This window comes from Leucoraja erinacea, chromosome 4 (assembly GCF_028641065.1).
Source record: "Leucoraja erinacea ecotype New England chromosome 4, Leri_hhj_1, whole genome shotgun sequence".
NCBI classification, from domain to species: domain Eukaryota; kingdom Metazoa; phylum Chordata; class Chondrichthyes; order Rajiformes; family Rajidae; genus Leucoraja; species Leucoraja erinaceus.
In genome coordinates this window covers 52,824,147-52,841,845 of record NC_073380.1, presented here as the reverse complement: position 1 = coordinate 52,841,845, position 17,699 = coordinate 52,824,147, and the positions used below count along the sequence as shown (strand labels likewise).

At 43.4% G+C, this 17,699-nt stretch overlaps 1 protein-coding gene across 1 annotated transcript in view; it reads right to left on the bottom strand.

Annotated features, from left to right (window-relative positions):
- Positions 1 to 17,699, bottom strand: part of ttc39c (tetratricopeptide repeat domain 39C) — a 62,357-nt gene that overhangs the window by 33,243 nt on the left and 11,415 nt on the right. Inside the window, exons 2-3 of the mRNA XM_055634271.1 lie at positions 13,535 to 13,583; positions 4,834 to 4,962 (exon numbers count right to left, since the gene is read on the bottom strand). Coding sequence (XP_055490246.1) covers positions 4,834 to 4,962; positions 13,535 to 13,583 — 178 coding nt within the window. The remainder of the gene's footprint in view (positions 1 to 4,833; positions 4,963 to 13,534; positions 13,584 to 17,699) is intronic.

Sequence of the window (17,699 nt, the reverse complement as noted above, 5' to 3'; positions counted from 1 at the left end):
TCTGCACCAACCAGCAACCACCCCGTACACTAGCAGTAATCTACACATAAGGGACAATTTACAATTTTACCGAAGCCAATTAACCTGCAAACCCGCATATCTTAAAGCAAGACTCCAGTCTGAAAAGACTGGAACCTTTCCCACCCACCACTCTCCAATCACCACTTCACACCCAATTACCCACACCCTCCGTGCAGCACAACATCACTTCTCAATCATCAACAATAAAAATAGACGTGGAGAGGCTGTTCCGATGGCAGAAAAGCCTGAAATCTCCAGGACCGAACAATGTTTCCCCCTCTACTCTCAAGCTCTGTGCCGAACAACTGGCACCAGTCTACACAGACATTTTCAACCAGTCCCTGCAAACCTGTACTGTCCCTGCCTGCTTCAAAGTCTCCACTAATGTCCCTGTATCCAAAAAGGCAAGGATTACTGGTCTTAATGCCTACAGGCCTGTTCACTGACCTCTGTAGTCATGAAGACCCTTAAAAGGCTTGTGCAGGTCAAGCTGCAAAATATCACAAACCCCCCCGGCTGGACTCTCTGCAGTTTGCATATTGGGTCAATAGATCTGTGGATGACGCAGTCAACCTGGGCCTGCATTTCATACTCCAGCACCTAGACCGCCAGGGGACCTAGGCGAGGATTTTGTTTGTTGATTTTAGCTCTGCATTCAACACCATTGTGCCAGAGCTACTACACAACAAACTTTCTAAGTTGACTGTGCCTGAACCGCTCTGTCAGTGGATCACCAGCTTCCTGACAGACAGGAAGCAGCATATGAGGCTGGGAAAGCACATCTCGGACCCGCAAACGCTCAGCATAGGAGCACCGCAAGGCTGCGTACTCTCTCCTCTCCTCTCTCTACACCAACCTCCACTGACTCCTCTGTCAAGCTTCTCAAGTTTGCGGCCGACACAACCCTGATTGGACCGATCCAGGATGGGGAGTAATCTGCCTACAGACAGGAAATATCACAGCTGGCGTCCTGGTGCCATCGCAACAACCTAGAGCTCAATGCACTTAAGGCAGTGGAATTGATTGTAGACTTTGGGAGAACTCCCCCTCCCCTCACCCCACTCACCATCAACAACACCACAGTCACATCTGTGGAGTCTTTTAAATTCCTGGGAACCATCATCTCAGACTCCACAGTCAAAAAGGCACAACAGAGGATGTACTTCCTGCGGCAGCTAAGGAAGCACAATCTGCACAGGCAATGATGGTCCAATTCTATACGGCCATCATAGAGTCTGTCCTCACCTTCTTCATCGTGGTCTGGTTTGGCTCAGCCACCAAGCACGACACCTGGAGGCTGCAGCGAATTGTCTGATCAGCTGAGAAGGTTATAGAAACATAGAAAACAGGTGCAGGAGTAGGCCATTCGGCCCTTCGAGCCTGCACCGCCATTCAATATGATCATGGCTGATCATCCAATTCAGTTATTGGCTGCAACCTTCCCTCCATTGACGAACTGTACACTGCAAGGGCCAGAAAGCAAGTGGGTAAGATCATCTCTGACCCCTCTCACCCTGGCCACAAACTCTTTTAATCACTTCCCTCTGGAAGGCGACTCCGGACTGTCAAAGCTGCCACAGCCAGACACAAAAACAGCTTTTTTCAACGAGTAGTAGATCTACTCAATAACCAAAAATCTGGAGCCTCCTTTTGCTCTGGTATTTTATTTAATTCACATATTTTATTATTAATGTTTAATGTTTTATGTACCATTCTTAACTGTCACTTTATGTCATGTTGTCACTTGTGGGGGGAGTACCAAGGCAAATTCCTTGTATGTGAATACTTGGCTCATTCATTCATTCATTCATTTGAAATGTGGCAGGAAACCGGTGCACCCAGAGAAACCCCTTGCGGTTGCAGGGGGAATGTACAAACTCCATATAGACATCACACGTAGTTACGATAGAACCTGGGTCTCTGGTGCTATAAGGCAGCAACTCTTCTGCTGCGCCACTGTGTTACCCTATTCTTACCTTACTATTTTTTATTTCATTGCAACATTAGAGCCTTACAGCACGGAAACAAGACCTGCCAGCCCACCACGGCTGTGTCGAGCAAGTTGGAATACTGGGCTAGTCTCAATTGCCTGCATTTGGCCCATAGTCCTCTAAATCCTTCCTTCCCCTAGCAACCACATGTGGACAGATGTCCCACAGCTCAACAAATAACAGCCTGGCTATATTACTCACAGAATCATACCTTCTCACCTTTAAACTCACAGTAGGTGAAGTGTGTAGCATCTACACAGGCAGTGTAGTTACTCACCCAAGCTACTCCAGCAGCATCCCTCACTATAATGAAGGAGAAAATTAGGTGGTACACCGTCACCTGCAGGTTCCCCTCCACGCCAAACATTGTTATGACTAAAATATATCGTTGGCCCTTCATCGGTGCATGCGTCACACAGACCAGACTCCCCACTATCATCTCTATCTACACTTCACGCTGCCTCGGGAAAGCAGCCAACATAATCAAAAGACTTGTCCCACCCTGCTCATTGCTTCTTCTCCTCACTTTCATCCGGTAGAAGGTGCAGAAGCTTGAAAGTCCATTCCACCAGACTCAGGAACAGCTTCTTCACATGTTATCAGGCTTCTGAATGGTCCTTCAATAAGCTAGGGTATTGTTTGATTCATCTTCAACTGATTACCAGGAAGCCCATTCAAATTAGTCAGGACAGGTCTTTACGCACCACCGTTGACTGCATGTACGTATCTCAGAGGCACTTGTAACAGAAGTTGTTAATCATAGAGCTCTATAGCACGGAACCGGACCCTTCGGCTCACATTGTCCAGACCGAACAAGTTGGCATTCTGTGCTTTTTCCAGTTGCCTGAATTGGACCTATATCCCTCTAAACGCTTCCTGTCCATATATCTATCCAAATCTTTCAAAAGTCATAATTGTATCCGCTTCTATCGTTACCTCTGGCAGCTCTTTCCAAATACAGGCTAACTTCTGATTGAAAAAGTTACCCCCAGGGTTCCTCTTACAATGCATTCAGAAAGTATTCAGACCCCTTCACTTTTTCCACATTTTGTTACGTTACAGCCTTATGGATTCAATTCATTTTTCTTATCATCAATCTACACACAATACCCCAGAATGAAGAAGCAAAAACAGATGTTTTGAAATGTTTGCAAAATATCACATTTACATAAGTGCACAGACCTTTTGCTTTGACATTCAAAATTGAGCTTAGGTTCATCCTGTTTCCATTGATTATCCTCTGAGATGTTTCTACAGCTTGATTGGAGTCCACCAGTGGTAAATTAAATTGATTGGACATGATTTGGAATGGCACACACCTGTCTATATAAGGTCCCACAGTTGACAGCATGTCAGAACAAAAACCAAGCCATGAAGACGAAGGAATTGTCCGTAGACCTTTGAGACAGGATTGTGTCGAGGCACAAATCTGGGGAAAGGTATAAAACAATTTCTGCAGCATTGCAAGTCCCGAAGAGCACAGTTGCCTCCGCCATTCTTAAATGGAAGAACTTTGGAACCACCAGGACTCTTCATAGAGTTGGCTGCCCGACCAAACCGGGCAATCAATAGAGAAGGTCCTTGGTTAGGGAGGTGACCAAGAACCCAATGGTCACTCTGACAGAGCTCCAGAGTTCCTCTGTGGAGATGGGAGAATCTTCCAGAAGGACAACTATATCTGCAGCACTCCACCAATCAGGTCTTTATGGTAGAGGGGCCAGGCAGAAGCCACTGCTCAGTAAAAGGCACATGACAACCCGCTTGGAGTTTGCCAAAGGGCACCTAAAGGATTCTCAGACCATGAGACCTGATCTGATGAAACCAAGATTGAACTCTTTGGTCTGAATGCCAAGCGTCACGTCTGGAGGAAGCCAGGCACCGCTCATCACGATGAAGCATGGTGCGGGGATGTTTTTCAGCGGCAGAAACTGGGAGACTAGTCAGGATCGAGGGAAAGATGAACGGAGCAAAGTACAGAGAGATCCTTGATGAAAACCTGTGCCAGAGCATTCTGGACCTCAGACTGGGGCGTAGGTTCACCTTCCAACAGGACAATGACCCTAAGCACACAGCCAAGACAACGCAAGAGTGGCTTTGTGACAAGTCTGTGAATGTCCTTGAGTGGCCCAGACAGAGCCCGGACTTGAACCCAATCGAACATCTCTGGAAGGACCTGAGAATAACTGTGCATCGATGCTCCCCATCCAACCTGACAGAGCTTGAGAGGATCTGCAGAGAAGAACGGGAGAAATTATCCAAATACAACTGTGCAAAGCTTGCAGCGTCATACCCAAGACTTGAGGCTGTAATTGCTGCCAAAGGTGCCTCAAAGTACTAAGTAATGTGTCGGAATACTAATGCAAATGTGATATTTCAGTAATTTCCTTTTAATTACGTTGCAAAAATTTCTAAACAACTGTTTTTTATTATGGGGTATTATCTGTAGATTGATGATAAAAAAAAAAAAGAATTTAATCCATTTTAGAGTAAGGCTGTAACATAACAAAATGTGGAAAAAGTAAAGGGGTCTGAATACTTTCTGAATGCACTGTAAATCCCTTCTCACCTTAAGCCTGTGGTCTCTCGATTTAGAATCCTCTACCTGGGATAAAAGACTGACATTCACTTTATCTTCATGATCTTGTACACCTCAATAAGGTCACCATTCAGCCTCTGCTTTCCAAAGATAAAAGTCCTAGCCTATCCAACCTCTCCCTGTAACTCAAGCCGAGAAACCCAGGGAACATTCCGGCGAATCTCCTTTGTATCCTTTCAATATTCTCCCTACTATTTGGCTTAAGCTGCAATACAATGTACTCACGTTTTTTTTAATTTTATTCCTGATTGTTTCAATGACGCCTGCTTCACTACTTTCACACAGTTTTTCTGTGCTTTTTAAATCATCACAAGCCAGCTGCATTTTTTCATCTTCAAAGGTCATCATGGCGTTCTGAAATATAAAGTCTGCATTACTCTTTCATCTTCTGACATGATTAGCGACAAGCTTAGCTTCAATCACAATAAATACAAGCCCAAAAGGTCAGTCTTGTTAACAGTTATTTCAAAAGTGCACCGTAATCAACATTAGTGTACACAGTGATTTGATATTGTGCAATTGCTCTATAATTCCTTAGTAAAAGGAATTACTAAAAGGAATAAAACTACCTTCAGAAAATGTACCCTCCTCATTTATTTCTGCGAGACAAATTTATTTGCAAAATTAAATCTCTTGAAGCAATAGTTATGGAAAAGGACGGCACAGGGAGACCAACTGCAAACTGAAAGCAAAAATAAAAAACGCAGAAATACTAGAAATACTTGGGTCAGACATCTGTAGATAGGGAAAAACTGTTAATGATACAGATCGATGACCTTTCATCGGATGAAGTGAAAATAGAAGCAGGTGTTGAGATCAGAGGGGGGAAGAATGGAGTGAACAATGGAAATGGCTGTGGGAGATGAAGTAGTACTATTTGAAAGAAAGTGGTGAAGGCTTGTTAGTCATAACTGATTGATCTTGCAATGCAGAGAGAGAGAGAGAGATAAATGAGAATAGAGGAGAGGGAGAAAGTACAAAGGTAGAGCAGGAGAATAACGTAGTGCAAACTTCATATTTCAGAACACCATACCTTTCTCTGGAACTTATCCCCACACTGGACATCAGGCCAATTTCCCAGTCTCTGGCCTCAACTTCTCAGGAGATCTTCCCTCCACACAATTTCTAGTTCCCTACTTCTATCTTACCACTGCTGCAAACATATCCATCTTTAAATCCACAAGTGCTAAGTGCTGGAGAAAACTCAGGTCAGGCAACATCTCTAGAGAAGCAAGGTCTAAAGATCCCAACAAGAAAAGTCATCTATCCATGTTCTCCAGAGATGCTGTCTGACCTGCTGAGTTACTCCAGCACTTTGTGTCTGTCTTCAGTATAAACCAGCAAACTGATTGAATCAGTCTGAAGAAGAGTTCCAACCCTAACATCATCTATCCATGTTTGTCTGACATGCTGAGTTAATACAGCACTTTATATCCTTTTGTGTATTAACCAACATCTGAATCTACAGTCCTTGTTTATCGTTGTCCACTCCCTTTTATTTGCAACGCCTCTACAAATCCCCCAGCTACAATGAGATGGGTGTTTTTATTCATCACCTCACCTGTGCCTATCGATGCACAGATTGCTCCTTTGGTCCCCAAAGGGTCCGACTCTTTCCCTGGGATCTCTGTTGTTCCTAACAAACTCACAAAATGTTCATCCTTTTGCCTTCCTACATTTTTAAAAATACCCCACTATAACCTCTACACTACTGTCAGCCTCCTAGGTTAGTTTAGTTTAGTTTATTGTCACGTGTACCGAGGTACAGTGTAAAGCCTTTGTTGCGTGCTAACCATTCAGCGGAAAGACAATACACGATTACAATTAAGTCATTCACAGTATACAGATACAGGATAAAGGGAATAATGTTTAGTGCAAGATAAAGTCCGGTAAAGTCCAATCAAAGATAGTTCATTGTGTCTCCAAAGAGGTAGATAGTACTTCAGGACCGCTCTCTAGTTGTTGGAAGGATGGTTCAGTTGCCCGATAACAGCTGGGAAGAAACTGGCCCGTCTCATTTCACCGGTTCCCTTTTCCCTGCCTCAATATCCCCTGACATCCCAGGATTTGTGGTCATATTGTCCATGCCCTTTACAGGAACATGCTGGTCCTGAAATCTCACCATTTAACTTATGAAAAACTGCCACTTGTCTGATTTATAGACTCGCATATGGGTAACAGTTCACAGTCTACTTTTGCTCATGTCTGTCTTATATCATCTTAAAATCCAACTTCCCCCCCAATCCAGGACAGACATTTAAATCACAGCTTATCCAGGGGTTATGGGAAGAGCTCAGAAAACTGGCATCGAGACCAACACTCTTATTCAATGACAGAGCAGGTTCTCGGGATTAATGGCCTGATCCTGCTTCTCATGAGACAAATGACCATGTACTGCGATTCCATGAACATTCAACAAGCCAAGTACACAAAACAAAACACTGCAGATCCTGGGCACTGTATAATTGCAGGATGCTTTCATTAGTTTAGCATGCTGGTAACATGACATTTGAAGTTAAACTCATAACTGTAGATGGCTCAATTGTAACCATTGTTTGTCTTTCTGCTGACTGGCAAGCATGCAACAAAAGCATTTCACTGTACCTCGGTACGGACAACAATAAAATAAACTCAACTAACTATTGAGCCTTGCAAAACATTTTAAGATAAACAATAATATCACACTTTCCTTTCAATTCTGTTTTCTTTATTTTAGCCAAATGTCAGGAATTCAAATTTGGATCCCTTTAATAAATTCTCGTCAATGCAGCTCAACAGTATGTTTGAAATTAACGTGAGCACATGTAAAATTTTCATAAAGGAACCCTGTGAGCGAAGTACGACATGTTGAGGTTGCATTGCCATCAATTTCCATTACTGCAAAAGCATGCTCTTTGGCCAAACAATGAGCTACAATATAAAAATATAACCTTGTTAGGAAAAGACAAGTTGAGACAAATGTACCACGTAATGAAGTAAAGATGGGAGATAATAGTTAATCGTCAGGAGGGAATATATTGTCAATCTTTTCAAACAGACTATCTTTAATCGGTCTTTATCTTGCACTAAACGTTATTCCTTTTATCATGTATTCGTACTCTGTGGAAGATTTGATTGTAATCAGGTATCGTCAGTCTTTCTGCATGCCGCGAAAAAAGCTTTTCACTATACCTCAGTACACACGGCAATAAACAAAATCTAAACTAAAACTAAACTGGGGTGGCAAAGCATGGTGTACAAACATAGCCACCAGTTTCTCAAAGTCTAAAGCATGGAGGAATAAATTAAAATAACTGAAGCACTTGCCCATTTCCAGGAGTTTACTCTGGTACAAAGCTGAGGGACCAGATGTGAGAGGCAACCAGTCCCATACTTTAACACATCACACCTCTGCCACAGAGCTCAATGGTAGGTCCAATGGCAAAGCAGATGAGTTGATGTGCTGGCATCTGATCTCTATCGTGTCTTCCACTTCTGCCTTTCATTGGACATGCACAGAAACTCAAAACACTTAAGATTCTCCATGGAACCGACAGCTTTCTGTCAGCTCCATATATTTACTTGTATATTTAAGAGTAAACCTTAATTGGCACAACAGATAATGGGTTTAATCAAAATAGGGCATTTAAACATGCAACATCAAAACACCTCCAAGTCAATTTTAAATGACTAAAAATGAAATAGAGATCGACTTAGATTTTACTTCGGAGTCACATGAGTGACTACGTGAAGAACCCCGCCAGGACGCATACGTGTCATATCGCTACACACATTGCAACAAGTCACAGCAAGGGGGAACGACGTTCCCCTAGCGGCAAAATTTGAAAACCAGGAACAGCAGGTAAGGAGACTCAGCGTTCCAGAATTTGAAAGTCGGGAACAGCAGGCAAGAAGACTCTGCATTCCTTTCCACTCACCTTTAGGTGGAAACATGGACCGGATCCATGAAGGTTGCGGGAAAGCTGGCGGGGGAGAACCGCGGAGTTGTGGGCAACGGCAGCAGCAGCCTAAGGCACGCTAAACTCCCGTAATGGGAACAGCTGTGCCCGACTTTCGCTCCCGACTCGCTCCCGCACCGGGCCCGGCCGGGTGGGAGAGGGAAGCAAAAACTAATGTTTCCCCGTGCTGGTTTTTTTCCCACAGGAGGGGAAGCTGGACAAAGTAATGTCCACAAATGCTGCTAGTGAAGCTGGCTGGGGAGGACCGCGGAGTCGCGGGCAGCAGCTAAAGGCAGGAGCCAAAGGCACGTTAGTCTCCCGTAATGGGAACAGCTGTGCCCGGCTTTCACTCCCGACTCGCTCCCGCACCGGGCCGGGCGGGAGAGGGAGCAAAACTAATGTTTCCCCGTGCTGGGGTTTTTCCACAGGAGGGGAAGCTGGACAATGGAGTGTCCACGAGTGCTGCTAGTAAAGCTGGCTGGGGAGGACCGTGGATTCGCAGGCAACCGGCATCAGCTACCAAAGGCACGCTAATCTCCCGTAATGGGAATAGCTGTGCCCAACTTTCGCTCCCGACTCGCTCCCGCACCGAGCCGGGCGGGAGAGGGAGCAAAACCAATGTTTCCCTGCGCTGGGTCTGTACAGGAGGGGACGCTGGACAAAGGAGTGTCCACAAGTGCTGCTAGTGAAGCTGGCTGGGGAAGACAGCGGAATCGCAGGCAGCCGGCAGCAGCAGCCAAAGGCACGTTAGTCTCCCGTAATGGGACTTTTGGTCCCACACCGGCCAGAACACCACGGCCGGGTGGGAGACTATTCAAATGGGGCCTTGACTTTGGACCAGTCAATAACGGCAGCAGACGGGGTGGAACGACGTTCACCCGTAGCAACGACTTTAACTTGGACCTGCAGATAAGAGCTGCGGTCTTTTTTGTATTTACCATGCTGATTGCAGGTGCAGAAACAATGGGCTGCGACAAAGCTGGTGGGCTAGATGGGATCAGCTGTGCCAGATGTCCTCCACACCGGCCATATCCACTCCACGGAAGGACAGTAAGGACAAAGCTGGAGAAGGAGGACCGTGGAGCAGCGGGCAGCCAGCAGCACTTGGATTACCCGTAGTGGGATCAGCTGTGCCCGATGTCGCCTCCGCACCGGCCAGATCCACGCGGCTGGGCGGTAAGGCTAGACATAAAACAAACAAGGTCGTGGACTCGGAGGAGTCCGACTTTGAATAACCGCGTGCGGCCAGCGCCCGAGAGCACTGGAGTAGGAAGAAGCGGCGAATGGAGCTTTGCTCCAATGTGACAGACTTTGGGAGATGGAGTCGGGTCACTGTGGGCCCTATGATAAACCCACAGAAGTACCTCTTTGAGGGCTGCACAGTGCTTCTACCCCATCAGAGGGGAGCACTGCGGGTCAGTTCTGGGCTGACCTGGAAAAAGGGGTCCGCAGAAGAAAAGACAAGTGTGCAGGAGGCCATGGCCCAGGCCGGCCTTCTTGGAAGATGCGGGATCTCCAACGCCAACCAAACCGTAAATCCAGACCCCAGCGCTACAACAACAGCGAAGAACCTACAAAAAGGTAAACCTGCCACTAGTAACTATGGAGGTAGGTGGGTCTGGTTCCCTACAAACAGTGGGCACGGAGATTGGGTGGAGATTACACTCTTTTCTGAATGCATGGAGCATGATAACAACCGATATCTACATCTTAAGCAGTATCCAGGGATATACAACAGAGTTTATACACAAGTACAGCCCTCCAGTTCAACATATACTGAACCGAATGTTCGTGCTTTCTGATAAAGGGAAATCAAAAACGCAAGCTGAACTGAAGCGGCTTTACGTAAAAGGTGTAATTGAGAAAACTCAACACGAACCATTAAAATTCGTGTCCAATATATCTATCAAAAACAAAAAAGATGATGGTCATCGCATCATCAATGATCTGACAAAATAGATACCTTTGTTACTGCTTAACAAATAATTCCCAAAGGTTACTTCAATGGCCAGCATCGATTTTAAAAGATGCTTACTAATCTGTGCCTATACAAGATGACCACAGATGTTACTTAAAATTCAACTGGATGGGACAACTCTGACAGTATAAAGCACTGCCAAATGGGTTATCATCAACCCAGGCTGTTCACAAAAAATTTTGAAACCAGCCCTAGCGTTTCTACAGAAACATATACACATGGTCATAGCATATTTAGATGACATACTCATTATGGGCAAAACTTTGGAATTGGCCAAACAAACTGTAACAGCCACAAAAAAGTTTTTTGGGGAACTGGGATTCATTTCATCCAGTTAAATCTAAACTAACGCCTTCCACTACTATGGACTACCTGGGGTTTCACAATTGACTCAGTTCACATGTCGGTGACTCTGCCTAAAGGGAAAGGCTAGAGATTTAATAGAGGCTTATAATAACCTCACTGACATCAGCAAACCATCCATCAGATTGGTAGCTAAAGCAATTGGCATAATGATGGCTGCCTTTCCAGCCACACAATTTGGACCTCTACATTACCAAAACATACAGAGAGCACAATACAAGCACTCTAAATTATGCAGGTCACTTTGACAGATCTGTGAAACTACCAATCAAGCTAAAATGGAACTAAAATGGTGGATAGATAACATCTGGCCTTGTTCCTATCCAAGCATTGTCAGTAACCTTTCCATGGTACTACAAACTGATGCCAGTGCACTTGGGTGCGGAGCCACCAATACCACCGTGGTAGCATACATTAACCACAGGGTGGAAACAAATCGACATCATGTGACAATCTGGCTATACAAATTGGCAATGGTGTATCCAGAGAGATATTTGGATATCAACCACTTATCTACCAGGAAGACTAAATTCAGTGGCAGACACCAGGTCCCAGTTATCAAGTTATGTTACACAGGAACCAGACCCTGGGGCAGCGGCGACAGATGCATTTTCGCTGCATTGGGGGGGGAGGGGAAATTGTTTATTTACGCATTCCCTCCTTTCCTGCCTCATCAGTCGGGTATTAAGGAAATACAACAAGACTCTGCATCTGGTATTGGTAGTACCCGATTGGCCTACACAACCATGGTTCCCAGTGGTATCAAACATGGAATCAGAGACATGAACATCCCATCTGTTCTGGAATATCTGGCAGGCCTCCACTATGATGAGGGGCTTAGTTACAGTGCCATCAACTGCGCCAGAAGTGCCCTATCGACTTACCTATGGCAGGGGACAGACCATTACACTGTTGGGACTCACCCACTGGTACAAAACCTATGAGGGGAACCAGATACTCCCATATATGGGATGTGAGAATAATCCTGAAGATGCTCAGGAATTGGTCTCCAGCAACAGTTCTGTCCCTACACAGACTGACATTAAAACAGTCATGCTAATGGTATTGGTCACGGCACAGAGGATACAGTCACTGCAAAAACTAGACTGGACAACATGACTTTCTCAACAGAAAATATTACGTTTCATATTCATGAGATAGTAAGCAGAACAGAAAAGGGATCAGCAGGCCTCAATATACAATTAGGTCATACCCAACAGATGACTGTCTGTGTATAATAAAACATCTGTCGTTATACATGGAGAAAACGAATATCCTAAGAGGCAATGAAAAGGCACATTTTGGTCAGCCACTAGCAACCACACCAAGAGTGACGGTCCAGACCATCTCAAGATGGCTGAAACAGTTGCTAACACAGGCTGGGGTGGATACTAACATTTTTAAAAATATCTTTCCACCAGGGCTGCAGCTACATCGGCAGCGATACAGTTGGATGTACCAATGGACCAAATCCTCAAGGCAGCAGGATGGTCTGGAGGGGAAAACATTCCAATTATGTTGTAATAAACCAGTAATGAAACCTGGAACGTTTGCAGAAACAATTTAAGTTCTGTAAATTAATTTAAACCCATATAAAGGGGTTATAAACTTGTGTTAAAAATTTTTATGATTTCAATGTCGAATTCATGTCCAAATCATGTTAACACAATTCCTCCCAACAGTCAAGGCAGACGTGATGCATGGACTCGTTCCACGGCATGAAATCACAGAGCTTTAAAATCTTCACGTAGTCACTCACGTGACTCTGAAGTAAAATAGTAAGATTAAACGAGAACTTACCAGTTTGAAGTTTGATCTGTATTTTATGAGGAGTTACGATGAAGGATTACGTGCCCTCCGCTCCCACCCTGATCATATACTTAACTGGTACCTCTTCTCTAATCTTACTATGTTTAGTCATTACAGTTACCTGTGATCTCACACCGCTGCTTTGAAGAATGACACGCGTGCGTCCTGGCGGGATTCTTCACGTAATCCCTCATCGTAACTCCTCATAAAATACAGATCAAACTTCAAACTGGTAAGTTCTCGTTTAATCTTACTATTAAAATGCAGTATTCAGATCGAAATACACAGTCCAAAGAAGAATCCCGCCCAAAAATATAACCTATCCATGTTCCCCTGAGATGCTGCCTGACCTGCTGAATTAGTCCAGCACTTTGAGTCATTTTTTCTAAACCAGCATCTGCAGTTCCTTGTGTCTACATAGATTGATTATCTATAGTTAGACTGAAGTACTATACAGTCACCGGTGGTAAATTTAAAACAAAACAAAGAAACTTTCAAAACATTAAACTTATTTTCCAAAACTCCCCAAAATGAAGAATTCACCAAGGGGTAGAGTGACCACTCTGGCCTATTCAAGCTGTGTTGAATAACGTTTAGCTAAATTGTACAATCTTGCACCAGATGCATCAACAGGGGGAACCAGCAGCAAGGAAACAGCCCCATGAAATGAAAACACGATGCCTTGGCGTGGTTAGGACATATCGAAATATCCAATTTTTATTAACAGCAACACTTGCCACAATATAACGAATCAGGGCCAGTACTGCAGCAGAATGCCATTACTCTTATTTAAGGGGGGAAATGATTAAACAAACACTGCTTTTGTATGATTACTCACCAAAAAACTAACAAAACTCGCTCCAAAGCTCATTAGAGGGCTGTTGTTCCTGGAAAATACATGAAATTGCTTAGAATTAGGAACAATACTACTCATTGTAACATCAACTCATATTTGTAACCAAATTATCTTACACATAAATATTTTTTAATGGATCTTAAGGTTAAATTTCCGAAGAAAATACACAGGAGGCAGTCATGCAGCCCTCTCAAGCAAAAAATAAACTGCTGAAAGAAGTGTCTTTTGGTAGGTTGTATAAAATTGTCCCTCACGTGCAGGATAGTGTTAGTGTATGGGGTGTTGGCGCAGACTCGGTGGGCCAAAGGGTGATTCTGCATCACTAAATATATTCTGGGTTGAGATAGACAGCTCTCTTGGGGTAGAGAATCCAAAAGATTCAATGTGCTCAAGAGAATTTGCCCCTTACACCAACTGAAATGTAACACTTTGGAATGCAACTTTTGGCACAGACATTATTCTACATTACCTAATTATCACATTGTGCCAAAGTTCTAGTCCACAGTAGTAGATCTAATTCCACCAGGACAGCTGGGACATTTTACATCAGTGTACTTCAATAAATATGTAATTTCAAAAAGGTCTGCCCCTTTCAATAAAAATCTTACTATACATAAGCACAATCATATTTAAGTACAAGAGAGCAAGATTAGTAGATTACACTGAGATTACACACACGAGTCACCATATCTCCAGCACCATCTTGCATCCTTCAAGTTTCATAGTTCTTAAAAATGTAGTCTTAACATGGTCTTAAAGTCCCGTTGTCCTGACAGCAGCATTGGGTCAGAATTTAGTTTAGTTTAGAGATACAGCGCGGAAACAGACCCTTCAGCCCACCAAGTCCGCACCGACCAACAGTATCCTACACGCACTGGGGACAATGTTTACATTTACCAAAACCAATTTACCAAGCCAATTGGACACCGTCTTTGGAGTGTGGAAGGAAACCGAAGAACTTGCTTAAAGGAGAATGAGCAGAGTCGACTTCATCTTTGAAGTCCACTTTAAATCCCACATCACGACAACAGAACATATAGCAGCATTCATCTGTTTATTAGGGTAATGTCGTGGTCATCTCCATTTTGGGAGTGCCAAAAAGACAGCAGCAGTTCAAGGCTCAGCCCAAACAATGGACAATAAACACAGCCTATTTCGTGCTGTCGCAAGCCCAGAATATTAAAGTAATCCAGTCACCAAATTCAGGTACAGTAACAACTGTAATACATCAAAAACAGAATCCTGGCATGGGAGACAACAGGAATATTACAATGACCAGCATACTCCTCTTATCCTGATGAATCATGTCAGGCCTCCCTTTTCTGCTGATGTTAGCCATAAGAACATTAGCAAGCAGTTGCATAGAAGTCACTGCCAGTTGGCACGATTCAGCAAAATTGTGCTTGGTTTAATAGCACAGTCAATATTGAATTTTTGCCTATTTCAGAGCTTAACCATTGAAATGCCAAAGTGCATCACATTAAGATACAGGCATTTTAAACCAATAGCTTTCACCACAAAGTTACCAGAGTTCGGGGGCTTGACATATAAGGAGAGGCTGGATAGATTGGGACTTTTTTTTCCCTGGAGCGTAGGAAGTTGAAGGTTTAGGTTCATTGTTGTCACACGTACCGAGGTACAGTGAAAGTTTTGGTCTTGCATGCTATCCAATTAGATAATACTTAACATAAATTAAATCAAACTCAAGTACAATAGACAAAGCAAAGGGGCAGACGCAGAGTGTGGAATATAGTTCTCAGCATTGTAGTGCATCAGTTCAAATGCCAATGTCCACATTGGGGTAGAGGTGAATCGAAAAGTACCCTATCTTGTGGAAGAACCATTCAGAAGCCTGATACCTTTGAGGTATACAAAAATCAGGAGGCGTAGATTAGGCGAATGGTAATAGGCTTTTGAGGGCAAGGGAGTCTAAAACTTATCAGTGAGACAGAAATGCATTTCAAAGTTCAAATTTATTTGTCACATGCACTATAAGGTGCAGTGAAATGTAATTTACCATGCAGCGTTACAATTAAAAAAGGACACAATACACAACATAATTCAACACAGGCATCCACCACAGCATTCTTCACTGTGATGGAAGGCAATACAGTTCAGACAGTCCTCCCCTTCCTCCCTTGTTCACCCGTGGTCAGGGCCCTGACCCTCCGTAGTTCTTTGTACTTCTTCCAAGTCAGTATATTGTTCACATGGAATTTAATCTAAATTAACAAAGTTCTGGAGGAACTCGGAGGATCAGTCAGCATCTCTGGAGGTTATTTGACGGGTGCTGTTACAGGTCAGGATTCTTCTCGACCCAAAACGTCACCTATCCATGTCCTCCAGAGATGCTGCCTGACCTGCTGATTTACTCAAGTTCTTTGTGTTCTCCACCAGATGTCAGAATTCCTGCAGTTCCTTGTGTCTCTAAATTAAGTGGAACAAGTACTGACTGACAACACTTTGCAGAACACTTCCATTCAGTCCAAATGTTTTAAGGTGCCTTTCATTTTATTTCTGAGTTCAAAGACCACTATGAAACCGGCCACCTACCCCGAGTTCATGCAAGTGTTTTGTAACCTCACCTTTATTATCCTATTACCAATTAGAAATAAATCTGTTTCCAAAAGTTCACATCAACAAACTTGGGAGAAAATGGACAAATCCTAATACCTTTTCAATCAACATATGAGCAATCACACCACAAATATAAGACACAAAATGCTGGAGAAACCTGGGTCAGGCATCATCACCGGAGAACATAGAGTTGGCATTTCGGGTTGCAACCCTTCTTGGGTCACCTATCCATGTTCCCAAGTTCATAAATTCTAGAATGTAGAATTAGGCCATTCAGCCTATCAAGTCTGTTCCGCCATTCAATTACAACTGATCTATCTTTCCCGCTCAATGCCATTCTCCTGCCTTTTCCTCATAACCAGTGACACCCATACTAATCAAAATTATATCAATCTCCACCATATAAATATCCATTGGCTTGACCTCCACAGCCATCTGTGGTAATGAATTCCACTGATTCACCACCTTCTGGCTAAAGAAATTCCTCCTCATCCTGGAAGGCTTTACCAGGGGTGGTGGTGGAGACAGATATGATATTCGTGTTTAAGAGGCTTATAGAAAGGCAGATGGACGTGCAGGGAATGGAGGGATGTGGATATGTGCAGGAAAGGTGTGGTTAGTTTATGTTGGCATTTAAGTTTGGCATAGAGATTGTGGGCCAAAGGGATTGTTCCTGTTCTGCACGTTTCCATGTTCTATTAACTTTCTCAATTTAACTTTTGAATTATTTTTATTACAACTTGGGAAAATACACGTCTTTGCTATATGTTATTTGGAAGATGAGTATAGCAAATAGTTTTAAGCACTTTTACTAATTGTTCCTTTCCAACATTTCCAAAATTAGGCACAGGGTTAAGAATTCTTAAAAATTAAGAGATCTGATTGAAGTAAAAGTTATGAAAGAACTAGATTGTGTAGGTGGTAAAATATCATTTAAATTAGATACATTAGATAAAGAAGATAGACTTGAGAAAAGTTCAATGTCAGGAGGTTTACATTTCATAGATCTTTGAAGTAAATTGCCCACATGTGCTACCAATTGAAATTAGTTGCAAACTCCAAGAACAGATTAGTTTGGAGAGGTTGATAAACGTTTCAAGAAAATAAAACAGGAGAGGGAGGCACATCACGGGTTTCATCACGGAGAATGCTTCCAGGATCTCAGGGCAGCAAATACAAATACTGCTGCAGCAGAATCATACGCAGAGATATCTGACCAAAAATATGGATATTTAAAGCACCCCACAGCCCTGTGGTGAGTTCTACTTTCCACACACCACTGCAACTACAAAACAGAGGGTAGTTTGCATTTTGCCCAGAACAGCCCGTATATTCTTCAGAGCTAATATATACTTCACAGTGATGTTTATGTCACATTTCCATTGGGTCGTCAAGTCACACAGCATGGAACAGACCCTTCGGCCCAACTTGCCCACTCTGACCAATATGTCCCATTTACACTAGTAGATGAGATAGTCTCTGCCTCAACTATTTTCTCTGGCTGCTTGTTTCATACACCCACCAGCCTTCATGTAAAAAAGGCTACCCTTCAGGTTCTTCAAGTTAAATC